This window comes from Cuculus canorus, chromosome 7, assembly GCF_017976375.1.
Source record: "Cuculus canorus isolate bCucCan1 chromosome 7, bCucCan1.pri, whole genome shotgun sequence".
NCBI lineage: Eukaryota > Metazoa > Chordata > Aves > Cuculiformes > Cuculidae > Cuculus > Cuculus canorus.
In genome coordinates this window covers 985,427-1,013,398 of record NC_071407.1, presented here as the reverse complement: position 1 = coordinate 1,013,398, position 27,972 = coordinate 985,427, and the positions used below count along the sequence as shown (strand labels likewise).

General features: G+C 53.7%; 1 protein-coding gene across 7 annotated transcripts; it reads left to right on the top strand.

Moving 5' to 3' along the window:
- The first annotated feature begins 3,306 nt into the window (after positions 1-3,306).
- On the top strand, positions 3,307-27,382 carry DMBT1 (deleted in malignant brain tumors 1). 7 transcript variants are annotated; one of them, XM_054071116.1, is made up of 43 exons: positions 3,307-3,407; positions 3,891-3,932; positions 4,612-4,923; positions 5,117-5,146; positions 5,806-5,956; positions 6,245-6,456; positions 6,953-6,994; positions 7,175-7,486; positions 7,680-7,709; positions 8,369-8,519; positions 8,808-9,019; positions 9,516-9,557; positions 9,738-10,049; positions 10,243-10,272; positions 10,933-11,083; positions 11,372-11,583; positions 12,080-12,121; positions 12,302-12,613; positions 12,807-12,836; positions 13,496-13,646; positions 13,935-14,146; positions 14,643-14,684; positions 14,865-15,176; positions 15,370-15,399; positions 16,059-16,209; positions 16,498-16,709; positions 17,242-17,283; positions 17,464-17,775; positions 18,261-18,302; positions 18,808-18,849; positions 19,030-19,341; positions 19,535-19,564; positions 20,224-20,374; positions 20,663-20,874; positions 21,407-21,448; positions 21,629-21,940; positions 22,134-22,163; positions 22,823-22,973; positions 23,262-23,473; positions 23,707-23,879; positions 24,704-25,092; positions 25,704-25,969; positions 26,505-27,382. In XM_054071116.1, exons 2-43 carry the CDS (start codon positions 3,902-3,904, stop codon positions 26,669-26,671), a joined length of 6,609 nt encoding a protein of 2,202 aa, XP_053927091.1. In that variant the 5' UTR covers positions 3,307-3,407; positions 3,891-3,901; the 3' UTR covers positions 26,672-27,382. The 7 variants fall into 7 exon arrangements, with proteins under 7 accessions (XP_053927091.1, XP_053927094.1, XP_053927096.1 ...); XM_054071119.1 differs by lacking the exon at positions 6,953-6,994; XM_054071121.1 differs by lacking the exon at positions 9,516-9,557.
- Positions 27,383-27,972: the final 590 nt, after the last annotated feature.

The following is a 27,972-nucleotide window of genomic DNA, read 5'->3' as shown; positions in this document are numbered from 1 at the left end:
CAAGCCATTGCAGCTCCAGGAAGCGCTTACTTTGGTCAAGGCTCAGGTGACATCCTGATGGACAATGTGAAGTGCAATGGAGATGAGCTTTCCTTGTTGCATTGTAATCATGCTGGGTGGAAGATACACAACTGTGACCACTATGAAGATGCTGGTGTTGTCTGCTCAGGTGCTGTCACGTTTTTCTTTTCCAAAGGTTGGGGGTTGGACTAGATGACCTTCATAGTTCCTTCCAACCCAGAACATTCTGTGATTCTATGACAAATACTTTGCCAAAAATTGCACTCTGTGTATATGTGCCAGCATGAGAACATGCAGACATTCTCCTCCTGAGAGAACATTTCATTATTTCAAGATGTGTGATAGAAGGTTTTACTGTGTATATCAGATATATGTGTAATCTTTCTGCTTTATTATGAAGAATTCATTCTCTATGGAAGATCACACCCCCTCTGAAAAGACGTGTTCTCAGGGGGCAGAGTCTGATCTTCCAACAACCCTGTCTTTTCACTCTGCTGACCCTGCAGAGCCAGTATGGACTGAGTTTTTTCTCCCTGGGCAGCACACAAAATGTTCTTGCTCACTCCATGCAAAGCAATTAAAAACCCGGAGGCTCAGATGTGCATTGCAATATGCAGAACTGATATTCTGTTTAACCACCCAGCAGTCACAAAGAGGAAACAAATCAGAATTAGAGGCAAACATGTGACTGACAGGCACAGTTCATCGGGGAGGAAAGGGGTTAGGTGAAACTCACCGTAAACCTTAATGTGTTGGTTAAGTCAATAATAATTCCACCATTGCAACCAAACTGCCATCGCTGGCAACTCACTTTGCATTGCTCATGTATTTTTCACACTTAGATCCCTTAATTCTCTTTTCCTTTACCAATATCCATACATTTTTAGTACTCTGCCACCCTGCAGTTTTCTCATTCCCCTTATTTTTCAAGAAAAGGCGGTGCATTTTTTTGCTGTTTTCCCCTGCACCAACAGCAGAACAGCACGAGCTGCGACGTGGCTCATAAAAACCCATTGTTGAGGTGTTTTATGCATACTGCAGTTTCCACGTTTCCTCAAAGAGGAAGAGCCCAGAGAGTTTAATTCACGCTGGAAGGAAATGCCAGCAACTTCAGTGTTTGTGTTTAGAAGAGAACAGCAAAGCTTGCTGTGATGCCTCTGTTACTGTACGTGTAGAGTACTCAGTGCCTTATTTCAATGCCATTTGTTTCTTGCCTTTGCAGGCCCAGTGGCTGCTACAGAATGGCCATATCTAACAGGTAATTCATACTGGCCTGATCCACTCCTCGCCTTGAGCCAAGCACCACCCCAAACCCCTGCCGGGGCTGCTTCTGGGGATGACCTGAGCTTCCGCAGAAGGGTGACTGTGGTGGTGATGCTGCCCTGCTGCAGCCAGCAACCCTATCGTTCCCTACTCCATGGCAAGAGCCTGCGCTGTGGCGTCCTGTGGCTGGGAGCCAGTGCCATGTCTGTGCCTTTCCCTGCTGTCACCATCTGGAAATACCACTTTAAAGAAAAATTTGCAATTGGCTGTTACCATATCTCCATTCTCTCTGCTGACCTCAGTCAGGATGGAGTATGTCCTGACTATAATCCATAACGGTTTCACTTTGTTCTTGAAGACATGGGCTTGTAGCTAACTTAGAGTTGTACCCTTTGTACAAGCATAGTCCTCATGTGGGTGGTGTTATTCTTCCATATTTACAGGAAGTACCTTTGAAACACTGATGACCTCCACAGTGCCACCAACCTCAAAAATGGAGACAATCTTCTCAGGGGAGACTGCTTCCATAGAGGAGACAACTGCCTCACTACTAGCAACCTCTCTAGCAGAAACCACCTCCCTGGTGCAGATGACCTCCACACCACCACCAAACTCCCAAGCAGAGATGATCTCCCCAGCACCAACAACTATCCTAGCAGAGATGAGACCTCCACCACCAACGACTGCCCTAGCAGAGACGAACTCACCAACAACAACTGCCCTAGCAGAGATGAGCCCACCAACAATGGCTGCCCTAGCAGAGATGAGCACACCACCACCAATGACTGCCCTAGCAGAGACGAGCACACCACCACCAACAACAACTGCCCTAGCAGAGACAAACTCCATAGCACCAACAACTATCCTAGCAGAGACAAGCCCCCCAGAACCAGCGACCTCCACAGAGACATTCACCATTCCAGAGATGCCCACCATTGCAGAGACAACCACTACAGTGCAAACAACTCCCTTCTTCACAACAGAGATGACCACGAGAGCACGCATGGCTGACACAGCAGACGAGGACACACCAGGTAACCCTGTCCACAGCCACTTGCTGGACTCCTCGGTGCCCCTGATCTCCCTTCCCAGACCTGATTGCACTGGAGGGAGTCTCCCAATCCTGGGCCAATCCAGCTAGGCTGTTCCTGGCAGCCAATTTCATGGTGAGGACGCAAGCAGAGCAAGAAGAAGAGGTGGTAAACTGGGAAGTGAGGTCTGAGGTCAACACCTCTGTGGCCGTTGCTGGTAAAAGACACTGTTGGGGGTGGGCTTTCCTCTCACTGCAGTTGGGCTGCAACAGGGGACCATTCTACCTTCGCCCCTCCAGCTGCTGCACAGGTAGTACTGTAGCTATCTCCTAGATGAGCTTTGGGATTTGAGATGTGTCTGGAAAAGTGATAGTCGCTGCGTCAAATGGTGTGTAATGCAACTCAGGCCTCTGTGCCCATGAGATTCCCGCCCAGAGAGCAGAGGGCTGTGAAACACAGATGTCGTGAGGTCATTTCTATTGAATTACAGTCCTCCACATGACATGAAGTGCAACAGGACAGGGGCTCTTTCAAGACAGGCTGATTCATGTGCATGGCCTGCTCTGACTCTGATTGGAACCCTTTTCATTGATGCCAAATTCTTCCTTGCATCCATAGCTCCGGCACACACCACAGACTGGCCATCTTCAGCAGGTAATTAATGCCCACCAGATCAGCTCTGGCCTTGCAGCAGCCATGCAGCTCCCTGCTGCATGAACCCACTGGGAAACCGTGGGTTCAGGGCTGGGGGGACCCTGACCCGGTGCCCGTCTCACCCAGGCACCCGCCTGCGGCTCTCGGGCGGGAGGAACGGCTGCGAGGGCCGCGTGGAACTGTACGACGGCAGCAGCTGGGGAACGGTGTGTGACGACTCGTGGGACCTGAGCGATGCACGGGTGGTGTGTGGGCAGCTGGGCTGCGGCCAGCCCACGGCTGCCCCAGGCAGCGCACACTTCGGCCCTGGCACCGGGAGCATCTTCCTGGATGACGTGCGGTGCCGCGGGGATGAGCCCTCCCTCCAGATGTGCGGGCACAACGGCTGGGGCATGCACAACTGCAGGCATGTGGAAGATGCCAGCGTCATCTGTGCAGGTACGAGGGCAGCAGCAGCCACGGGTTCTCCCACAGGTCCCATGAGGCTGCATTCAGTGCCCTTCCTTGTTAGAGCCAGGGTGGAGGGGACACATTGGGGCTTTTCGTGCATGGTACTGGCAGCTGGGCTCATGCCAAAGCCCTGTTTTGCTCAACAAGGGCCCAGCCGGCTCTCCACACTCACAGGGTACGGGCTGGATGTGGAGCAAATGGCGACATTGGGGCATCTCGGTGTGGGGAACATGCGGTGGCCCTGTGGGCACTTGAAGCTGGTGTTGGGTGGGGGATGGCAGCAACGAGCACCACACTTGCTGTCCCCATTGGTGCTCCAGCCTTGTTTTTCCATGCCCACATCCATTTTGATTTCCATTCACACGTCCCTGTCCCTGTCTGTGTCAATGGAAATGTCCCTGTCCCTGCCCACGTCCATCCATCCCACGAGCTGCTGCATGCACTCTCGGTTCACTCTCTGGTTCCTTGCAGCTCCATAGCCAATGCTTCCTGACGAACGGCCCATCTCAACTGGTAATTCTTCCCCCGTACCCCATCCCACACTTGAGGCTGGTGTTGGGTGGGGGGTGGCAGCAACGAGCACCGCACTTGCTGTCCCCATTGGTGCTCCAGCCTTGCTTTTCCATGTCCACATCCATTTTGATTCCCATGTCCATGTCTGTGTCCCTGTCCCTGTCTGTATCCACGTCCCTGTCTCTGTGCCGATGCCCGTCTCCATGTCTTTGTCCCTGTCCCTGCCCATGTCTGTGTCCATGCCCGTGTCTGTGTTGGATGGGGCATGGCAGGAATGAGCTCCACGCTCCCTTCTGCCTTCACCACTCCAGCCTTGCTTTTCCACATCCACAGCCATTTTGATTTCCATTCCCAAGTCCATGTCCCTGTCCCCACCCACATCCACCCACCCCGTGAGCTGCTGCACGCGCCCTCTCTTCACTCCCTCTTTCTGTCTCTCTCCCTGTCGTTCTTGCAGCCCCAGAGCTGACCCTTGCTGCTCAACAGCCCCTCTCAACTGGTAATTCTTTTCCCCTCTCCATCCCCAGCCTGGCCGCAAGCCCCAGACCCTGTCCTGGTCCCTCGGGGGCCGCAGCGCCCCAGCTCATGGGCACCGGGGACAAATCCCAACCCGACTGGGGAGGTGGGGACTGTGGGTGCGGGGCTCGGGGGACCCTGACCCGGTGCCCGTCTCACCCAGGCACCGGCCTGCGGCTCTCGGGCGGGAGGAACGGCTGCGAGGGCCGCGTGGAGCTGTACAACGGCAGCAGCTGGGGAACGGTGTGCGACGACTCGTGGGACCTGAGCGATGCGCGGGTGGTGTGCAGGCAGCTGGGCTGCGGCCAGCCCACGGCCGCCCCGGGCAGCGCACGCTTTGGCCCCGGCACCGGGAGCATCTTCCTGGACGACGTGCGGTGCCGCGGGGACGAGCCCTCCCTCCAGATGTGCAGGCACAACGGCTGGGGCGTGCACAACTGCAGGCATGTGGAAGATGCCAGCGTCATCTGTGCAGGTACGAGGGCAGCAGAAGCCACCGGCTCTCCTGTGGAGCTCCCGGCTCTCTGTGCCCGGCCACCGTGTCCTCGTTCCCTCCTCGCTGCCATCCCAGCCGTGGCAGCGCTTGCCCCGAGCTGGGGCCGTGTCTGTGCCCCATTGCCTTTCTCCTGAGCATCCTCTCACTCGTGGCTCTTCCTCCTCACCCACAGCTGCTCTGGCAACCCCGACTCCTGCATCAGGTAAGGCTCTTCTGTGCTTCCTCTCACCATTTTTATTTGCGGGCTGTCTCCTTGTAGGGCTTTTTTACATTTGATTTCTCTTTCTATGTCCATCGGCTTTAAATCTGTGTGACAGCTCTTAGGCAGGCTGTGGTTTCCCCTTGCATTTCGGTGATGTTACAGCTTTTTGCAGCTACGCTCCTGGGGAAATAAGATGTATTTAAGACTTGGCTCAGAAGCCCGGAGAGCGTGTTTTAGTCTGAGACCACCGAACGACAGCTTCATAGAAGACTTGCAACTTATTTATCCTCCAGAGTCCTTGGGGAACAAAGAGAAGCAGCAGAGTAGCTGAGGGGATGCTGTCTGTTCAGGGAGGTCCTTCCCCTTGGACTGTCGTGATACCTCCCAGAGTCAGAGACCAGGGCAGAAAGCACCCAGGTGTCACCAGCACAGCCTGAAGAGGGAGGTGTGACACCACGGGTGTGACAGGGAATCCCCGATGCGACAGGAAAGTAAACCGAAGGCAGAGCCAAGTATTTGTTTTGCTGTGGGTCACACAGAACGTCACCTGCAGCCGGCAGGAGACCTGCTTTTCAGCAGCTGCAGATGAGACACTAACAAGTCAACTACAGGTTTGTAGGCGTCCCTGTAAGTAAATTCTCTTCCATTACTTTCTGCAGCATCCTATTCTTGCGGCGGCCTCATTTCAAATTCCTCTGGGATACTGCAGAGCCCCTTCTATCCTGGAAATTACCCAAACAACGCTGACTGTGTGTGGCAAATACAAGTACAGGACAATTCCCGCATCATGCTGACATTTAGAGATATCGCGTAAGTGAGACATTGATCCCCCGGGAAAATCACAAACTCAAAACTTACCTGAGAAATCGGAAAACCTACTTGGAACAGGCAGCCTTCCCAGTTTTAAAAGTACTTCCTATGCCGTCCAGCAGCTGGAAGACCAGAACAAAATCTGGATTGTTGTGGTGTTCTCTGCTGACAGTTTTTTACTACACCTACAAATAAAACTTGAAGCACTGAATGATTTTATCATGTGTCAGGCAGTTAAATCAGAGTTTCTGAAGCTCGTTTGACGAGGTGTTGACGTTTTCTCACCAGGATGCAAAGCGGCAGATGCCAGTTTGACTACGTTGAAGTCTATGACGGGCCCCTGCACTCTTCCCCACTGCTCGGGAGACTTTGTTCTGGTTGCTTCCCCACGTACACGTCCTCCTCAAACATGATGACCATACGCTTTCGCAGTGATTCGAGATACACCTTCCGAGGGTTTCAGGCTCATTACTCCTCCATTCCAGCAGATCTCAACACTAGTAAGTTCCCAGTCCATGTGACAAGCTGGTTTGTTGGTTTTATTAGCAAAATAATGGCTCTGGGGACACTTGAGGCTGGTGTTGGGTGGGGGGTGGCAGCAACGAGCACCGCACTTGCTGTCCCCATTGGTGCTCCAGCCTTGCTTTTCCATGTCCACATCCATTTTGATTCCCATGTCCATGTCTGTGTCCCTGTCCCTGTCTGTATCCACGTCCCTGTCTCTGTGCTGATGCCCGTCTCCATGTCTTTGTCCCTGTCCCTGCCCATGTCTGTGTCCATGCCCGTGTCTGTGTTGGATGGGGCATGGCAGGAATGAGCTCCACGCTCCCTTCTGCCTTCACCACTCCAGCCTTGCTTTTCCACATCCACAGCCATTTTGATTTCCATTCCCAAGTCCATGTCCCTGTCCCCACCCACATCCACCCACCCCGTGAGCTGCTGCACGCGCCCTCTCTTCACTCTCTCTTTCTGTCTCTCTCCCTGTCGTTCTTGCAGCCCCAGAGCTGACCCTTGCTGCTCAACGGCCCCTCTCAACTGGTAATTCTTTTCCCCTCTCCATCCCCAGCCTGGCCGCAAGCCCCAGACCCTGTCCTGGTCCCTCGGGGGCCGCAGCGCCCCAGCTCATGGGCACCGGGGACAAATCCCGACCCGACTGGGGAGGTGGGGACTGTGGGTGCGGGGCTCGGGGGACCCTGACCCGGTGCCCGTCTCACCCAGGCACCGGCCTGCGGCTCTCGGGCGGGAGGAACGGCTGCGAGGGCCGCGTGGAGCTGTACAACGGCAGCAGCTGGGGAACGGTGTGCGACGACTCGTGGGACCTGAGCGATGCGCGGGTGGTGTGCAGGCAGCTGGGCTGCGGCCAGCCCACGGCCGCCCCGGGCAGCGCACGCTTTGGCCCCGGCACCGGGAGCATCTTCCTGGACGACGTGCGGTGCCGCGGGGACGAGCCCTCCCTCCAGATGTGCAGGCACAACGGCTGGGGCGTGCACAACTGCAGGCATGTGGAAGATGCCAGCGTCATCTGTGCAGGTACGAGGGCAGCAGAAGCCACCGGCTCTCCTGTGGAGCTCCCGGCTCTCTGTGCCCGGCCACCGTGTCCTCATTCCCTCCTCGCTGCCATCCCAGCCGTGGCAGCGCTTGCCCCGAGCTGGGGCCGTGTCTGTGCCCCATTGCCTTTCTCCTGAGCATCCTCTCACTCGTGGCTCTTCCTCCTCACCCACAGCTGCTCTGGCAACCCCGACTCCTGCATCAGGTAAGGCTCTTCTGTGCTTCCTCTCACCATTTTTATTTGCGGGCTGTCTCCTTGTAGGGCTTTTTTACATTTGATTTCTCTTTCTATGTCCATCGGCTTTAAATCTGTGTGACAGCTCTTAGGCAGGCTGTGGTTTCCCCTTGCATTTCGGTGATGTTACAGCTTTTTGCAGCTACGCTCCTGGGGAAATAAGATGTATTTAAGACTTGGCTCAGAAGCCGGGAGAGCGTGTTTTAGTCTGAGACCACCGAACGACAGCTTCATAGAAGACTTGCAACTTATTTATCCTCCAGAGTCCTTGGGGAACAAAGAGAAGCAGCAGAGTAGCTGAGGGGATGCTGTCTGTTCAGGGAGGTCCTTCCCCTTGGACTGTCGTGATACCTCCCAGAGTCAGAGACCAGGGCAGAAAGCACCCAGGTGTCACCAGCACAGCCTGAAGAGGGAGGTGTGACACCACGGGTGTGACAGGGAATCCCCGATGCGACAGGAAAGTAAACCGAAGGCAGAGCCAAGTATTTGTTTTGCTGTGGGTCACACAGAACGTCACCTGCAGCCGGCAGGAGACCTGCTTTTCAGCAGCTGCAGATGAGACACTAACAAGTCAACTACAGGTTTGTAGGCGTCCCTGTAAGTAAATTCTCTTCCATTACTTTCTGCAGCATCCTATTCTTGCGGCGGCCTCATTTCAAATTCCTCTGGGATACTGCAGAGCCCCTTCTATCCTGGAAATTACCCAAACAACGCTGACTGTGTGTGGCAAATACAAGTACAGGACAATTCCCGCATCATGCTGACATTTAGAGATATCGCGTAAGTGAGATATTGATCCCCCGGGAAAATCACAAACTCAAAACTTACCTGAGAAATCGGAAAACCTACTTGGAACAGGCAGCCTTCCCAGTTTTAAAAGTACTTCCTATGCCGTCCAGCAGCTGGAAGACCAGAACAAAATCTGGATTGTTGTGGTGTTCTCTGCTGACAGTTTTTTACTACACCTACAAATAAAACTTGAAGCACTGAATGATTTTATCATGTGTCAGGCAGTTAAATCAGAGTTTCTGAAGCTCGTTTGACGAGGTGTTGATGTTTTCTCACCAGGATGCAAAGCGGCAGATGCCAGTTTGACTACGTTGAAGTCTATGACGGGCCCCTGCACTCTTCCCCACTGCTCGGGAGACTTTGTTCTGGTTCTTTCCCCACGTACACGTCCTCCTCAAACATGATGACCATACGCTTTCGCAGTGATTCGAGATACACCTTCCGAGGGTTTCAGGCTCATTACTCCTCCATTCCAGCAGATCTCAACACTAGTAAGTTCCCGGTCCATGTGACAAGCTGGTTTGTTGGTTTTATTAGCAAAATAATGGCTCTGGGGACACTTGAGGCTGGTGTTGGGTGGGGGGTGGCAGCAACGAGCACCGCACTTGCTGTCCCCATTGGTGCTCCAGCCTTGCTTTTCCATGTCCACATCCATTTTGATTCCCATGTCCATGTCTGTGTCCCTGTCCCTGTCTGTATCCACGTCCCTGTCTCTGTGCTGATGCCCGTCTCCATGTCTTTGTCCCTGTCCCTGCCCATGTCTGTGTCCATGCCCGTGTCTGTGTTGGATGGGGCATGGCAGGAATGAGCTCCACGCTCCCTTCTGCCTTCACCACTCCAGCCTTGCTTTTCCACATCCACAGCCATTTTGATTTCCATTCCCAAGTCCATGTCCCTGTCCCCACCCACATCCACCCACCCCGTGAGCTGCTGCACGCGCCCTCTCTTCACTCTCTCTTTCTGTCTCTCTCCCTGTCGTTCTTGCAGCCCCAGAGCTGACCCTTGCTGCTCAACGGCCCCTCTCAACTGGTAATTCTTTTCCCCTCTCCATCCCCAGCCTGGCCGCAAGCCCCAGACCCTGTCCTGGTCCCTCGGGGGCCGCAGCGCCCCAGCTCATGGGCACCGGGGACAAATCCCGACCCGACTGGGGAGGTGGGGACTGTGGGTGCGGGGCTCGGGGGACCCTGACCCGGTGCCCGTCTCACCCAGGCACCGGCCTGCGGCTCTCGGGCGGGAGGAACGGCTGCGAGGGCCGCGTGGAGCTGTACAACGGCAGCAGCTGGGGAACGGTGTGCGACGACTCGTGGGACCTGAGCGATGCGCGGGTGGTGTGCAGGCAGCTGGGCTGCGGCCAGCCCACGGCCGCCCCGGGCAGCGCACGCTTTGGCCCCGGCACCGGGAGCATCTTCCTGGACGACGTGCGGTGCCGCGGGGACGAGCCCTCCCTCCAGATGTGCAGGCACAACGGCTGGGGCGTGCACAACTGCAGGCATGTGGAAGATGCCAGCGTCATCTGTGCAGGTACGAGGGCAGCAGAAGCCACCGGCTCTCCTGTGGAGCTCCCGGCTCTCTGTGCCCGGCCACCGTGTCCTCGTTCCCTCCTCGCTGCCATCCCAGCCGTGGCAGCGCTTGCCCCGAGCTGGGGCCGTGTCTGTGCCCCATTGCCTTTCTCCTGAGCATCCTCTCACTCGTGGCTCTTCCTCCTCACCCACAGCTGCTCTGGCAACCCCGACTCCTGCATCAGGTAAGGCTCTTCTGTGCTTCCTCTCACCATTTTTATTTGCGGGCTGTCTCCTTGTAGGGCTTTTTTACATTTGATTTCTCTTTCTATGTCCATCGGCTTTAAATCTGTGTGACAGCTCTTAGGCAGGCTGTGGTTTCCCCTTGCATTTCGGTGATGTTACAGCTTTTTGCAGCTACGCTCCTGGGGAAATAAGATGTATTTAAGACTTGGCTCAGAAGCCCGGAGAGCGTGTTTTAGTCTGAGACCACCGAACGACAGCTTCATAGAAGACTTGCAACTTATTTATCCTCCAGAGTCCTTGGGGAACAAAGAGAAGCAGCAGAGTAGCTGAGGGGATGCTGTCTGTTCAGGGAGGTCCTTCCCCTTGGACTGTCGTGATACCTCCCAGAGTCAGAGACCAGGGCAGAAAGCACCCAGGTGTCACCAGCACAGCCTGAAGAGGGAGGTGTGACACCACGGGTGTGACAGGGAATCCCCGATGCGACAGGAAAGTAAACCGAAGGCAGAGCCAAGTATTTGTTTTGCTGTGGGTCACACAGAACGTCACCTGCAGCCGGCAGGAGACCTGCTTTTCAGCAGCTGCAGATGAGACACTAACAAGTCAACTACAAGGTTTGTAGGCGTCCCTGTAAGTAAATTCTCTTCCATTACTTTCTGCAGCATCCTATTCTTGCGGCGGCCTCATTTCAAATTCCTCTGGGATACTGCAGAGCCCCTTCTATCCTGGAAATTACCCAAACAACGCTGACTGTGTGTGGCAAATACAAGTACAGGACAATTCCCGCATCATGCTGACATTTAGAGATATCGCGTAAGTGAGACATTGATCCCCCGGGAAAATCACAAACTCAAAACTTACCTGAGAAATCGGAAAACCTACTTGGAACAGGCAGCCTTCCCAGTTTTAAAAGTACTTCCTATGCCGTCCAGCAGCTGGAAGACCAGAACAAAATCTGGATTGTTGTGGTGTTCTCTGCTGACAGTTTTTTACTACACCTACAAATAAAACTTGAAGCACTGAATGATTTTATCATGTGTCAGGCAGTTAAATCAGAGTTTCTGAAGCTCGTTTGACGAGGTGTTGACGTTTTCTCACCAGGATGCAAAGCGGCAGATGCCAGTTTGACTACGTTGAAGTCTATGACGGGCCCCTGCACTCTTCCCCACTGCTCGGGAGACTTTGTTCTGGTTCTTTCCCCACGTACACGTCCTCCTCAAACATGATGACCATACGCTTTCGCAGTGATTCGAGATACACCTTCCGAGGGTTTCAGGCTCATTACTCCTCCATTCCAGCAGATCTCAACACTAGTAAGTTCCCAGTCCATGTGACAAGCTGGTTTGTTGGTTTTATTAGCAAAATAATGGCTCTGGGGACACTTGAGGCTGGTGTTGGGTGGGGGGTGGCAGCAACGAGCACCGCACTTGCTGTCCCCATTGGTGCTCCAGCCTTGCTTTTCCATGTCCACATCCATTTTGATTCCCATGTCCATGTCTGTGTCCCTGTCCCTGTCTGTATCCACGTCCCTGTCTCTGTGCTGATGCCCGTCTCCATGTCTTTGTCCCTGTCCCTGCCCATGTCTGTGTCCATGCCCGTGTCTGTGTTGGATGGGGCATGGCAGGAATGAGCTCCACGCTCCCTTCTGCCTTCACCACTCCAGCCTTGCTTTTCCACATCCACAGCCATTTTGATTTCCATTCCCAAGTCCATGTCCCTGTCCCCACCCACATCCACCCACCCCGTGAGCTGCTGCACGCGCCCTCTCTTCACTCTCTCTTTCTGTCTCTCTCCCTGTCGTTCTTGCAGCCCCAGAGCTGACCCTTGCTGCTCAACGGCCCCTCTCAACTGGTAATTCTTTTCCCCTCTCCATCCCCAGCCTGGCCGCAAGCCCCAGACCCTGTCCTGGTCCCTCGGGGGCCGCAGCGCCCCAGCTCATGGGCACCGGGGACAAATCCCGACCCGACTGGGGAGGTGGGGACTGTAGGTGCGGGGCTCGGGGGACCCTGACCCGGTGCCCGTCTCACCCAGGCACCGGCCTGCGGCTCTCGGGCGGGAGGAACGGCTGCGAGGGCCGCGTGGAGCTGTACAACGGCAGCAGCTGGGGAACGGTGTGCGACGACTCGTGGGACCTGAGCGATGCGCGGGTGGTGTGCAGGCAGCTGGGCTGCGGCCAGCCCACGGCCGCCCCGGGCAGCGCACGCTTTGGCCCCGGCACCGGGAGCATCTTCCTGGACGACGTGCGGTGCCGCGGGGACGAGCCCTCCCTCCAGATGTGCAGGCACAACGGCTGGGGCGTGCACAACTGCAGGCATGTGGAAGATGCCAGCGTCATCTGTGCAGGTACGAGGGCAGCAGAAGCCACCGGCTCTCCTGTGGAGCTCCCGGCTCTCTGTGCCCGGCCACCGTGTCCTCGTTCCCTCCTCGCTGCCATCCCAGCCGTGGCAGCGCTTGCCCCGAGCTGGGGCCGTGTCTGTGCCCCATTGCCTTTCTCCTGAGCATCCTCTCACTCGTGGCTCTTCCTCCTCACCCACAGCTGCTCTGGCAACCCCGACTCCTGCATCAGGTAAGGCTCTTCTGTGCTTCCTCTCACCATTTTTATTTGCGGGCTGTCTCCTTGTAGGGCTTTTTTACATTTGATTTCTCTTTCTATGTCCATCGGCTTTAAATCTGTGTGACAGCTCTTAGGCAGGCTGTGGTTTCCCCTTGCATTTCGGTGATGTTACAGCTTTTTGCAGCTACGCTCCTGGGGAAATAAGATGTATTTAAGACTTGGCTCAGAAGCCCGGAGAGCGTGTTTTAGTCTGAGACCACCGAACGACAGCTTCATAGAAGACTTGCAACTTATTTATCCTCCAGAGTCCTTGGGGAACAAAGAGAAGCAGCAGAGTAGCTGAGGGGATGCTGTCTGTTCAGGGAGGTCCTTCCCCTTGGACTGTCGTGATACCTCCCAGAGTCAGAGACCAGGGCAGAAAGCACCCAGGTGTCACCAGCACAGCCTGAAGAGGGAGGTGTGACACCACGGGTGTGACAGGGAATCCCCGATGCGACAGGAAAGTAAACCGAAGGCAGAGCCAAGTATTTGTTTTGCTGTGGGTCACACAGAACGTCACCTGCAGCCGGCAGGAGACCTGCTTTTCAGCAGCTGCAGATGAGACACTAACAAGTCAACTACAGGTTTGTAGGCGTCCCTGTAAGTAAATTCTCTTCCATTACTTTCTGCAGCATCCTATTCTTGCGGCGGCCTCATTTCAAATTCCTCTGGGATACTGCAGAGCCCCTTCTATCCTGGAAATTACCCAAACAACGCTGACTGTGTGTGGCAAATACAAGTACAGGACAATTCCCGCATCATGCTGACATTTAGAGATATCGCGTAAGTGAGATATTGATCCCCCGGGAAAATCACAAACTCAAAACTTACCTGAGAAATCGGAAAACCTACTTGGAACAGGCAGCCTTCCCAGTTTTAAAAGTACTTCCTATGCCGTCCAGCAGCTGGAAAACCAGAACAAAATCTGGATTGTTGTGGTGTTCTCTGCTGACAGTTTTTTACTACACCTACAAATAAAACTTGAAGCACTGAATGATTTTATCATGTGTCAGGCAGTTAAATCAGAGTTTCTGAAGCTCGTTTGACGAGGTGTTGACGTTTTCTCACCAGGATGCAAAGCGGCAGATGCCAGTTTGACTACGTTGAATTCTATGACGGGCCCCTGCACTCTTCCCCACTGCTCGGGAGACTTTGTTCTGGTTCTTTCCCCACGTACACGTCCTCCTCAAACATGATGACCATACGCTTTCGCAGTGATTCGAGATACACCTTCCGAGGGTTTCAGGCTCATTACTCCTCCATTCCAGCAGATCTCAACACTAGTAAGTTCCCGGTCCATGTGACAAGCTGGTTTGTTGGTTTTATTAGCAAAATAATGGCTCTGGGGACACTTGAGGCTGGTGTTGGGTGGGGGGTGGCAGCAACGAGCACCGCACTTGCTGTCCCCATTGGTGCTCCAGCCTTGCTTTTCCATGTCCACATCCATTTTGATTCCCATGTCCATGTCTGTGTCCCTGTCCCTGTCTGTATCCACGTCCCTGTCTCTGTGCTGATGCCCGTCTCCATGTCTTTGTCCCTGTCCCTGCCCATGTCTGTGTCCATGCCCGTGTCTGTGTTGGATGGGGCATGGCAGGAATGAGCTCCACGCTCCCTTCTGCCTTCACCACTCCAGCCTTGCTTTTCCACATCCACAGCCATTTTGATTTCCATTCCCAAGTCCATGTCCCTGTCCCCACCCACATCCACCCACCCCGTGAGCTGCTGCACGCGCCCTCTCTTCACTCTCTCTTTCTGTCTCTCTCCCTGTCGTTCTTGCAGCCCCAGAGCTGACCCTTGCTGCTCAACGGCCCCTCTCAACTGGTAATTCTTTTCCCCTCTCCATCCCCAGCCTGGCCGCAAGCCCCAGACCCTGTCCTGGTCCCTCGGGGGCCGCAGCGCCCCAGCTCATGGGCACCGGGGACAAATCCCGACCCGACTGGGGAGGTGGGGACTGTGGGTGCGGGGCTCGGGGGACCCTGACCCGGTGCCCGTCTCACCCAGGCACCGGCCTGCGGCTCTCGGGCGGGAGGAACGGCTGCGAGGGCCGCGTGGAGCTGTACAACGGCAGCAGCTGGGGAACGGTGTGCGACGACTCGTGGGACCTGAGCGATGCGCGGGTGGTGTGCAGGCAGCTGGGCTGCGGCCAGCCCACGGCCGCCCCGGGCAGCGCACGCTTTGGCCCCGGCACCGGGAGCATCTTCCTGGACGACGTGCGGTGCCGCGGGGACGAGCCCTCCCTCCAGATGTGCAGGCACAACGGCTGGGGCGTGCACAACTGCAGGCATGTGGAAGATGCCAGCGTCATCTGTGCAGGTACGAGGGCAGCAGAAGCCACCGGCTCTCCTGTGGAGCTCCCGGCTCTCTGTGCCCGGCCACCGTGTCCTCGTTCCCTCCTCGCTGCCATCCCAGCCGTGGCAGCGCTTGCCCCGAGCTGGGGCCGTGTCTGTGCCCCATTGCCTTTCTCCTGAGCATCCTCTCACTCGTGGCTCTTCCTCCTCACCCACAGCTGCTCTGGCAACCCCGACTCCTGCATCAGGTAAGGCTCTTCTGTGCTTCCTCTCACCATTTTTATTTGCGGGCTGTCTCCTTGTAGGGCTTTTTTACATTTGATTTCTCTTTCTATGTCCATCGGCTTTAAATCTGTGTGACAGCTCTTAGGCAGGCTGTGGTTTCCCCTTGCATTTCGGTGATGTTACAGCTTTTTGCAGCTACGCTCCTGGGGAAATAAGATGTATTTAAGACTTGGCTCAGAAGCCCGGAGAGCGTGTTTTAGTCTGAGACCACCGAACGACAGCTTCATAGAAGACTTGCAACTTATTTATCCTCCAGAGTCCTTGGGGAACAAAGAGAAGCAGCAGAGTAGCTGAGGGGATGCTGTCTGTTCAGGGAGGTCCTTCCCCTTGGACTGTCGTGATACCTCCCAGAGTCAGAGACCAGGGCAGAAAGCACCCAGGTGTCACCAGCACAGCCTGAAGAGGGAGGTGTGACACCACGGGTGTGACAGGGAATCCCCGATGCGACAGGAAAGTAAACCGAAGGCAGAGCCAAGTATTTGTTTTGCTGTGGGTCACACAGAACGTCACCTGCAGCCGGCAGGAGACCTGCTTTTCAGCAGCTGCAGATGAGACACTAACAAGTCAACTACAGGTTTGTAGGCGTCCCTGTAAGTAAATTCTCTTCCATTACTTTCTGCAGCATCCTATTCTTGCGGCGGCCTCATTTCAAATTCCTCTGGGATACTGCAGAGCCCCTTCTATCCTGGAAATTACCCAAACAACGCTGACTGTGTGTGGCAAATACAAGTACAGGACAATTCCCGCATCATGCTGACATTTAGAGATATCGCGTAAGTGAGACATTGATCCCCCGGGAAAATCACAAACTCAAAACTTACCTGAGAAATCGGAAAACCTACTTGGAACAGGCAGCCTTCCCAGTTTTAAAAGTACTTCCTATGCCGTCCAGCAGCTGGAAGACCAGAACAAAATCTGGATTGTTGTGGTGTTCTCTGCTGACAGTTTTCTACTACATCTACAAATAAAACTTGAAGCACTGAATGATTTTATCATGTGTCAGGCAGTTAAATCAGAGTTTCTGAAGCTCGTTTGACGAGGTGTTGACGTTTTCTCACCAGGATGCAAAGCGGCAGATGCCAGTTTGACTACGTTGAAGTCTATGACGGGCCCCTGCACTCTTCCCCACTGCTCGGGAGACTTTGTTCTGGTTCCTTCCCCACGTACACGTCCTCCTCAAACATGATGACCATACGCTTTCGCAGTGATTCGAGATACACCTTCCGGGGGTTTCAGGCTCATTACTCCTCCATTCCAGCAGATCACAACACTAGTAAGTTCCCGGTCCATGTGACAAGCTGGTTTGTTGGTTTTATTAGCAAAATAATGGCTCCGGGGACACTTGAGGCTGGTGTTGGTTGGGGGGTGGCAGCAACGAGCACCACACTTGCTGTCCCCATTGGTGCTCCAGCCTTGCTTTTCCATGTCCACATCCATTTTGATTCCCATGTCCATCTCTGTGTCCCTGTCTGTATCCACGTCCCTGTCTCTGTGCTGATGCCCGTCTCCATGTCTTTGTCCTTGTCCCTGCATGTGTCTCTGTCTGTGTCCCTGTCCCTGCCCATGTCTGTGTCCCTGCCCTTGTCTGTGTTGGATGGGGCATGGCAGCAATGAGCTCCACGCTCCCTTCTGCCTTCACCGCTCCAGCCTTGCTTTTCCACATCCACAGCCATTTTGATTTCCATTCCCAAGTCCATGTCCCTGTCCCTGTCACTGTCCCCACCCACATCCACCCACCCCGTGAGCTGCTGCACGCGCCCTCTCTTCACTCTCTCTTTCTGTCTCTCTCCCTGTCGTTCTTGCAGACCCAGAGCTGACCCTTGCTGCTCAACGGCCCCTCTCAACTGGTAATTCTTTTCCCCTCTCCATCCCCGGCCTGGCCGCAAGCCCCTGGCCCTGCCCTGATCCCTCGGGGGCCGCAGCGCCCCAGCTCGTGGGCACCGGGGACAAATCCTGACCCAACTGGGGAGGTGGGGACTGTGGGTGTGGGGCTGGGGGGACCCTGACCCGGTGCCCGTCTCACCCAGGCGCCGGCCTGCGGCTCTCGGGTGGGAGGAACGGCTGCGAAGGCCGCGTGGAGCTGTACAACGGCAGCAGCTGGGGAACGGTGTGCGACGACTCGTGGGACCTGAGCGATGCGCGGGTGGTGTGCGGGCAGCTGGGCTGCGGCCAGCCCACGGCCGCCCCGGGCAGCGCACACTTCGGCCCTGGCACCGGGAGCATCTTCCTGGACGACGTGCGGTGCCGCGGGGACGAGCCCTCCCTCCAGATGTGCAGGCACAACGGCTGGGGCGTGCACAACTGCAGGCATGTGGAAGATGCCAGCGTCATCTGTGCAGGTACGAGGGCAGCAGCAGCCACTGGTTCTACCACATCATGTGGGAGAGGTTGCATTCAGTGCCCTTCCTTGTTAGAACCAAGGTGGAGGGGCCACGTTGGGGCTTTTTCTGCATGGTACTGGCAGCTGGGCTCATGCCAAAGCCCTGTTTTGCTCAACGAGGGCCCATCCGGCTCTCCACGCGCACAGGGTACGGGCTGGGTGTGGAGCAAATGGCGACATTGGGGCATCTCGGTGTGGGGAACATGCGGTGGCCCTGTGGGCACTTGAGGCTGGTGTTGGGTGGGGGATGTCAGCAACGAGCACCACAATTGCTGTCCCCATTGGTGCTCCAGCCTTGTTTTTCCATGCCCACATCCATTTTGATTTCCATTCACACGTCCCTGTCCCTGTCTGCGTCAATGGAAATGTCCCTGTCCCTGCCCACGTCCATCCATCCCACGAGCTGCTGCATGCACTCTCGGTTCACTCTCTGGTTCCTTGCAGCTCCAGAGCCAACGCTTCCTGACGAATGGCCCATCTCAACTGGTAATCCTTCCCCCGCACCCCATCCCACACTTGAGGCTGGTGTTGGGTGGGGGGTGGCAGCAACAAGGAACGCACTTGCTGTCCCCATCGGTGCTCCAGCCTTGCTTTTCCATGTCCACATCCATTTTGATTCCCATGTCCATCTCTGTGTCCCTGTCCCTGTCTGTATCCACGTCCCTGTCTCTGTGCTGATGCCCGTCTCCATGTCTTTGTCCGTGTCCCTGTCCCTGCATGTGTCTCTGTCTGTGTCCCTGTCCCTGCCCATGTCTGTGTCCATGCCCGTGTCTGTGTTGGATGGGGCATGGCAGCAATGAGCTCCATGCTCCCTTCCCCCTTCACCGCTCCAGCCTTGCTTTTCCACATCCACAGCTATTTTGATTTCCATTCCCAAGTCCATGTCCCTGTCCCCATCCCTGTGCCCACCCACATCCACTCACCCCGTGAGCTGCTGCACGCGCCCTCTCTTCACTCTCTCTTTCTGTCTCTCTCTCTCTCGTTCTTGCAGGCCCAGAGCTGACCCTTGCTACACAACGGCCCCTCTCAACTGGTAATTCTTTTCCTGTCTCCGACCCCGGCCTGGCCGCAAGCCCCAGACCCTGTCCTGGTCCCTCGGGGGCCGCAGCACCCCAGCTCGTGGGCACCGGGGACAAATCCCGACCCAACTGGGGAGGTGGGGACTGTGGGTGCGGGGCTGGGGGGACCCTGACCCGGTGCCCGTCTCACCCAGGTGCCGGCCTGAGGCTCTCGGGCGGGAGGAACGGCTGCGAGGGCCGCGTGGAGCTGTACAACGGCAGCAGCTGGGGAACGGTGTGCGACGACTCGTGGGACCTGAGCGATGCGCGGGTGGTGTGCGGGCAGCTGGGCTGCGGCCAGCCCACGGCCGCCCCGGGCAGCGCACACTTCGGCCCTGGCACCGGGAGCATCTTCCTGGACGACGTGCGGTGCCGCGGGGACGAGCCCTCCCTCCAGATGTGCGGGCACAACGGCTGGGGCGTGCACAACTGCAGGCATGTGGAAGATGCCAGCGTCATCTGTGCAGGTACGAGGGCAGCAGCAGCCACTGGTTCTCCTGTGGAGCTCCCGGCTCTCTGTGCCCGGCCACCGTGTCCTCATTCCCTCCTCGCTGCCATCCCAGCCGTGGCAGCGCTTGCCCCGAGCTGGGGCCGTGTCTGTGCCCCATTGCCTTTCTCCTGAGCATCCTCTCACTCGTGGCTCTTCCTTCTCACCCACAGCTGCTCTGGCAACCCCGACTCCTGCATCAGGTAAGGCTCTTCTGTGCTTCCTCTCACCATTTTTATTTGCGGGCTGTCTCCTTGTAGGGCTTTTTTACATTTGATTTCTCTTTCTATGTCCATCGGCTTTAAGTCTGTGTGACAGCTCTTAGGCAGGCTGTGGTTTCCCCTTGCATTTCGGTGATGTTACAGCTTTTTGCAGCTATGCTCCTGGGGAAATAAGATGTATTTAAGATTTGGCTCAGCAGCCTGGAGAGCGTGTTTTAGTCTGAGACCACCGAACGACAGCCTCATAGAAGACTTGCAACTTATTTATCCTCCAAAGTCCTTAGGGAACAAAGAGAAGCAGCAGAGTAGCTGAGGGGATGCTGTCTGTTCAGGGAGGTCCTTCCCCTTGGACTGTCGTGATACCTCCCAGAGTCAGAGACCAGGGCAGAAAGCACCCAGGTGTCCCCAGCACAGCCTGAAGAGGGAGGTGTGACACCACGGGTGTGACAGGGAATCCCCGATGGGACAGGAAAGTAAACCGAAGGCAGAGCCAAGTATTTGTTTTGCTGTGGGTCACACAGAACGTCACCTGCAGCCGGCAGGAGACCTGCTTTTCAGCAGCTGCAGATGAGACACGTACAAGTCTACTACAGGTTTGTAGGCGTCCCTGTAAGTAAATTCTCTTCCATTACTTTCTGCAGCATCCTATTCTTGCGGTGGCCTCATTTCAAATTCCTCTGGGATCCTGCAGAGCCCCTTCTATCCTGGAAATTACCCAAACAACGCTGACTGTGTGTGGCAAATACAAGTACAGGACAATTCCCGCATCACGCTCACATTTAGAGATATCGCGTAAGTGAGACATTGATCCCCTGGGAAAATCACAAACTCAAAACTTACCTGAGAAATCGGAAAACCTACTTGGAACAGGCAACCTTCCCAGTTTTAAAGGTACTTCCTATGCCGTCCAGCAGCTGGAAGACCAGAACAAAATCTGGATTGTTGTGGTGTTCTCTCCTGACAGTTTTCTACTACATCTACAAATAAAACTTGAAGCACTGAATGATTTTATCATGTGTCAGGCAGTTAAATCAGAGTTTCTGAAGCTCGTTTGACGAGGTGTTGACGTTTTCTCACCAGGATGCAAAGCGGCAGATGCCAGTTTGACTACGTTGAAGTCTATGACGGGCCCCTGCACTCTTCCCCACTGCTCGGGAGACTTTGTTCTGGTTCCTTCCCCACGTACACGTCCTCCTCAAACATGATGACCATACGCTTTCGCAGTGATTCGAGATACACCTTCCGGGGGTTTCAGGCTCATTACTCCTCCATTCCAGCAGATCACAACACTAGTAAGTTCCCGGTCCATGTGACAAGCTGGTTTGTTGGTTTTATTAGCAAAATAATGGCTCCGGGGACACTTGAGGCTGGTGTTGGTTGGGGGGTGGCAGCAACGAGCACCACACTTGCTGTCCCCATTGGTGCTCCAGCCTTGCTTTTCCATGTCCACATCCATTTTGATTCCCATGTCCATCTCTGTGTCCCTGTCTGTATCCACGTCCCTGTCTCTGTGCTGATGCCCGTCTCCATGTCTTTGTCCTTGTCCCTGCATGTGTCTCTGTCTGTGTCCCTGTCCCTGCCCATGTCTGTGTCCCTGCCCGTGTCTGTGTTGGATGGGGCATGGCAGCAATGAGCTCCACGCTCCCTTCTGCCTTCACCGCTCCAGCCTTGCTTTTCCACATCCACAGCCATTTTGATTTCCATTCCCAAGTCCATGTCCCTGTCCCCGTCCCTGTGCCCACCCACATCCACTCACCCCGTGAGCTGCTGCACGCGCCCTCTCTTCACTCTCTCTTTCTGTCTCTCTCCCTGTCGTTCTTGCAGCCCCAGAGCTGACCCTTGCTGCTCAACGGCCCCTCTCAACTGGTAATTCTTTTCCTGTCTCCGACCCCGGCCTGGCCGCAAGCCCCAGACCCTGTCCTGGTCCCTCGGGGGCCGCAGCACCCCAGCTCATGGGCACCGGGGACAAATCCCAACCCGACTGGGGAGGTGGGGACTGTGGGTGCGGGGCTGGGGGGACCCTGACCCGGTGCCCGTCTCACCCAGGCGCCGGCCTGCGGCTCTCGGGCGGGAGGAACGGCTGCGAGGGCCGCGTGGAGCTGTACAACGGCAGCAGCTGGGGAACGGTGTGCGACGACTCGTGGGACCTGAGCGATGCGCGGGTGGTGTGCGGGCAGCTGGGCTGCGGCCAGCCCACGGCCGCCCCGGGCAGCGCACGCTTCGGCCCTGGCACCGGGAGCATCTTCCTGGACGACGTGCGGTGCCGCGGGGACGAGCCCTCCCTCCAGATGTGCGGGCACAACGGCTGGGGCGTGCACAACTGCAGGCATGTGGAAGATGCCAGCGTCATCTGTGCAGGTACGAGGGCAGCAGCAGCCACCGGCTCTCCTGTGGAGCTCCCGGTGCTCTGTGCCCGGCCACCGTGTCCTCGTTCCCTCCTCGCTGCCATCCCAGCCGTGGCAGCGCTTGCCCCGAGCTGGGGCCGTGTCTGTGCCCCATTGCCTTTCTCCTGAGCATCCTCTCACTCGTGGCTCTTCCTCCTCACCCACAGCTGCTCTGGCAACCCCGACTCCTGCATCAGGTAAGGCTCTTCTGTGCTTCCTCTCACCATTTTTATTTGCGGGCTGTCTCCTTGTAGGGCTTTTTTACATTTGATTTCTCTTTCTATGTCCATCGGCTTTAAACCTGTGTGACAGCTCTTAGGCAGGCTGTGGTTTCCCCTTGCATTTCGGTGATGTTACAGCTTTTTGCAGCTACGCTCCTGGGGAAATAAGATGTATTTAAGATTTGGCTCAGAAGCCCGGAGAGCGTGTTTTAGTCTGAGACCACCGAACGACAGCTTCATAGAAGACTTGCAACTTATTTATCCTCCAAAGTCCTTGGGGAACAAAGAGAAGCAGCAGAGTAGCTGAGGGGATGCTGTCTGTTCAGGGAGGTCCTTCCCCTTGGACTGTCGTGATACCTCCCAGAGTCAGAGACCAGGGCAGAAAGCACCCAGGTGTCACCTGCACAGCCTAAAGAGGGAGGTGTGACACCACGGGTGTGACAGGGAATCCCCGATGGGACAGGAAAGTAAACCGAAGGCAGAGCCGAGTATTTGTTTTGCCGTGGGTCACACAGAACGTCACCTGCAGCCGGCGGGAGACCTGCTTTTCAGCAGCTGCAGATGAGACACTTACAAGTCAACTACAGGTTTGTAGGCGTCCCTGTAAGTAAATTCTCTTCCATTACTTTCTGCAGCATCCTATTCTTGCGGCGGCCTCATTTCAAATTCCTCTGGGATCCTGCAGAGCCCCTTCTATCCTGAAAATTACCCAAACAACGCTGACTGTGTGTGGCAAATACAAGTACAGGACAATTCCCGCATCACGCTCACATTTAGAGATATCGCGTAAGTGAGACATTGATCCCCCGGAAAAATCACAAACTCAAAACTTACCTGAGAAATCGGAAAACCTACTTGGAACAGGCAACCTTCCCAGTTTTCAAGGTACTTCCTATGCCGTCCAGCAGCTGGAAGACCAGAACAAAATCTGGATTATTGTGGTGTTCTCCGCTGACAGTTTTCAACTACATCTACAAATAAAACTTGAAGCACTGAATGATTTTATCATGTGTCAGGCAGTTAAATCAGAGTTTCTGAAGCTCGTTTGACGAGGTGTTGACGTTTTCTCACCAGGATGCAAAGCGGCAGATGCCAGTTTGACTACGTTGAAGTCTATGACGGGCCCCTGCACTCTTCCCCACTGCTCGGGAGACTTTGTTCTGGTTCCTTCCCCACGTACACGTCCTCCTCAAACATGATGACCATACGCTTTCACAGTGATTCGAGATACACCTTCCGAGGGTTTCAGGCTCATTACTCCTCCGTTCCAGCAGATCACAACACTAGTAAGTTCCCGGTCCATGTGACAAGCTGGTTTGTTGGTTTTATTAGCAAAATAAATATTTGTGTACATTTGAAGATCTTAAGGGAGTGAAATAGTGTGTGTAAAATATGATGGGTTGGTGTGTGAACTGCCTACCTTCTAAATTAAGGGAAAAACTATCATTTGGTTCAATTTCAACCTTTAATCATTAATGAATTTGTGAAGTCACTAATATATTGTATCTTCTTCTCCCAGCTCTGCTGTGCTTGCCAGACTACATGCATGCAGTGGTTAGCAGAGACTACCTCCAGTCTCTGGGCTACTCAGCGCAGATGGTCACCCTTAACGACGGTCGCTGTAGACCCACCATCACATCCCATGAGGTGATATTCAACATCCCCTACAATGGCTGTGGAACAGCACGCGAGGTACGCCTGCCTTGTGTGCACTGCACCTCAAGACTCACCATGCAAAAAGCTGCAGAAAGGACATTGTGGGACGCAGTGCTAAGAAATGAGCCAAGGAGATCCAGAGGTTTTCAACCTGCCATGCTTTAGGGAATCCCCGTGCTTATTGGAAATGAGCGTCCAGGGAGGAATGCACAGGAAGAATTTAGGTGAACCTTCTGTGATTTAAAGCAGAGGCAGTGTTTTGAAGTGCCGTGCAGGTTCAGGGCAGCTGTGTGTTACACAATCGGTGCTTCGTAGAGATGTTCAATGAGTTGGCTTTGTCTTGTCTTTAACAAAGAGGTTTTTCTCCTCTGATTTCTGTTTAATCAGATAGAATTGTGGAATCATAGAATCATGGAATGGTTGGGCTAGAAGGGACCTTAAAGATCATCTAATTCCAACTCGCTGCCATGGGCAGGGACACCTCCCACTGGATCAGGTTGCTCAAAGCCGATCCAACCTGGCGTTGAACACCTCCAGGGATGGGGCAGCCACCACTGCTCTGAGCACCCTGGGCCAGGGCCTTCTCACACTCATTGTGAAGAATTTCTTCCTAATGTCTAAACTCAATCTTCCCCCTTCCAATTTAAAGCCATTCCCACTCATGCTATCACTTACGTGCCCTTACAGTACTTCATCAGTCTTATTTGCAATGTGTGAGCAGAAAAGACCAACATCAGCCTTCTTGGTTTAAAGAGTTTAAGATGAGTCTACATTTGTAAACTACATATTACTCTATCAAAGCTTAGAACGTGGAATGTGATCAAAATTGATGTCCTCATTTTAAATTATGTATTCAACAGGAGAATGAGGATACAATCAACTATTCCAACATGATCAAGGTTACATCTTCTGGGTACATAATCAAGAGGAAAAAGGATATTCACTTCCATATCAGTTGCAAAATGCTCGAGAACACATGGGTGCAAGTAATGTATATTGCTGAGGATATCATAGACATGAACGAAAATCAGTTTGGAAGATACGACATAAACATCACGTTTTATGATTCCTCATCCTTCATGCAGCAAGTGCATGACTTCCCATACTACATTGACTTGAACCAAAATCTGTACCTTCAAGCTTATCTTCACAGCTCCGACCCAAATCTCACCGTGTTTGTGGACACATGCATGGCATCACCTAATCCTCATGATTTTAACACTCTGGTCTATAATATAATCAAGCATGGGTAAGAGCTTTCTCAAGTCACTGAAAACATAGCTGTAAACTCCTTTCTGCATATATTTAAAAGAACAGAGCCAATCTGAACCATGGATCAAAAGACTGTTAAAAGGGGTGTTTGGGTTTTTATTTTTATAGCATGAGCCTGGAAATAAGCATTCACATTTAGACCTTGCTAACATTTCATTTCACTTCCTCCATCCTCATCCTATATGCAAAATTCAAAGTAGTGGGAGTGAGGTAGATGAGCTGAGACAGTGAAAACTAGGAATCTAGTGTGCTACGTTTTAAATATTTTAATAAAAACCAGGTCAAGCATTAGGCTCATTTTTTTTAATACCTTGTATAGCAATGGACATTAGTAAGAGTCTGTTCTCACCTCTTCACCACTTACAGTCTCTTTGTCTTGGGGAAAAAAAGAGTCACCAATTCCCTAGCTGTTTCATAGGACTCAAATAAGTCTATATTTAAAAGTCTACACCATGCTATGGAAGTTGCACTTTTATCCCATTGTGTTCTTAGCACCTGGCTCTGATATAATTTTGTTTTACTGTATTTTTGCAGCAAAGTGCATGTGTGAATCCATGAAGGCCAATTTTCTTTCCTATTTCTTTCTAGATGTGCTAGAGATTCCTCCTATGCCACGTACTACTCCCCCCACAGCCACTGTGCCCGGTTCACGTTCAGTGGCTTCGAGTTCATCAGCCGTTACCCGTCGGTGTTCCTGCGGTGCGAGCTGGTGGTGTGCCAGCTGTGGGACTACTCCTCCCACTGCTACCGGGGCTGTGTCAGAAGGTCCAAGAGAGATGCAAGTCCTGACAGGGTGAACGTGGTTGTCGGACCGCTCCAGCTTCGGGAGGGAGCTGCGCAGAGCAGGAACACCGGTAACGTTGAATCGGTGTCTCTCATATTTACTCCTAAGACTGCATAGGGCTTCAGGAAAAGCTGTAGCTCTGCATTCTGGCACCTGGCACTGAATTCTGCTTTTGCTGATCCAAATGCCTATAAAAGTCTTTCTTTCAACACCTTGCAAACCCCATGTTTTCACCTGCATGTACAAAGAGTGCAGCTGCCTGGGCTGTCCCAAAGCAGAGGCAGCGTGCGACCCATCTCAGTGCTGTACCTCCAGGGCGCTAACTCGCTCTGCTCTGCCTGTGTAATGTGACGGCCAGCTGACTGCAAACCCCCAGCCTTCTTGAGAAACTTTTCACTGCCTTGGCTGTCTTCCGCTTACGAAGTTTGCTTGGTGAAGTTGCCACCTGTGCTGATAGAAAGCCTGTTCAAATAGTTTAAAGCAGTGGTTCTATAAGATGTCAGCGCATGTCTGACTGCTCTGGCAGCTACCTTTTGGAGTGCAGCAGCTCTTGGTTCTCCAGTCTTTAATACAGTGAGATCAGCCCTCTCTGCCTTCACTTGCAGGGCTGGACTCTCCTCTGCCTCCTTCCCAGGTGGTTCCCACCGAGGCTGATAAAACCCTCACGCCGGTCGTTGCTGCTCTCGCCATCCTGGCAGCTGTCGTTTTCGTTCTTGCCGGTTTGCTGGTGAGGCCCACACTGAAGAATCCGCTGTCACATGGAGTAATGTGAGACTGAATGTCAGCATCGTCCACTGAGTGACTGCTGAGCAAACATCACGTATTACAGCCACCCCAATGCTCCATTGATGACAGCCACGTGTGCCATTTGTGAGGAGCTCTGATGTCTTTATCTACAACGAATCCTAGCCTGTCACAATGATTTAAAATGCCTTTGTAGTCCTAGCACCCCTTAAATGATTAGGAAATAATCATAGAATGGTTTGAGTTGCAAGGGACCTTAAATTTCATCTAGTTCCAACCACCCCTGCCGTGGGCAATGACACCTTCCCCTACCCATGGCATCCATGTTACAAGGTGTTTGGTGCAATCATTATCTCCTTTTTCTCCTCTTTATTTCTCTTCTCACGCCCTTCCAAGACCATTTATCCAATGCCTCAAAATTCTGTGAGTTGGAGAGAAACTATGAATGAGGCATCAATAAATATTTCAAGGTTTATTAAAAGGGAGAAAGATTTAATTTGGGGAGAAGTAATAGGTCATGTCTGGAAAGGAAATGTAAACTTGATCATATTGTGGCATCTGGAATTCTAGCTCTACAATATTGTCATTTTTCTGAGCATAGTTCTTACTGTCAGATCTCTCAGTGATACACTGATGGAGCTGGGCAGAGATTTCCAACCTGAAGCAACGTGTTGTGTGAGGAGTGTAGTTTAAAATCAAAGGAACAAATGTTTACAAAGCAGTAATTCTATTCTGTCTTTCAAACTAACATCTCTGTGATTAAAATGCAAATGAATTTTTAATGTGTTGTAGAGTGTGGTCCATTGGATTAAAAATTCACCAAGAGATGGACTGAGCCCCACTTCTGAAATACATTGGGAATTTCTCAATATCGGCTTCAAAAGGAACTCTTTTTTTCCTTCTGCACATGCAGATTTACAGAGATATCTGGCCCTAGGAGGCTGGACTGCTGACTCTTGAGTCAGAAATGCCTTTCCTTTTGGCTGTTACTTCCTCCTGAGATGTCACACAAAAGCAAAATGACCCACATAGTCCAGGGGGCTCTTGTCTACCTGCATTCCCCATCCCTCTGTTCCCTCCAAAGCAGGTGGCTGAGTCCCCGCGCATCGCCTTCCACCCGAACAGGTCCCACTGCTGCTCCTACAGCTCTGCCAAAGGTGAAGACCTCAGGACAAGAGCCTCCCCTGGGTGCCTGCGAAGGATAACGGCCCTTTACAGCCAGGCTGTTTCCCCATGTTGTTGGAGAGAGAGCTTTCCCACCAGTATTGGGCTTTCTGCCTCTTGGTTGTGCTTTGAAACACTTCTACAGCCTGTTGTGAGGAGGAGTGA

Excerpts from the sequence above, each read along its gene's own strand:
- DMBT1 (XM_054071116.1), top strand. The coding sequence starts at position 3,902 with ATGCTTCCTGACGAACGGCCCATCTCAACTG. Across the intron at positions 20,375-20,662 it reads CTCACATTTAGAGATATCGC|GATGCAAAGCGGCAGATGCC; the intron begins GTAAGTGAGACA and ends TTTTCTCACCAG. Across the intron at positions 25,970-26,504 it reads TGCGCAGAGCAGGAACACCG|GGCTGGACTCTCCTCTGCCT; the intron begins GTAACGTTGAAT and ends CTTCACTTGCAG.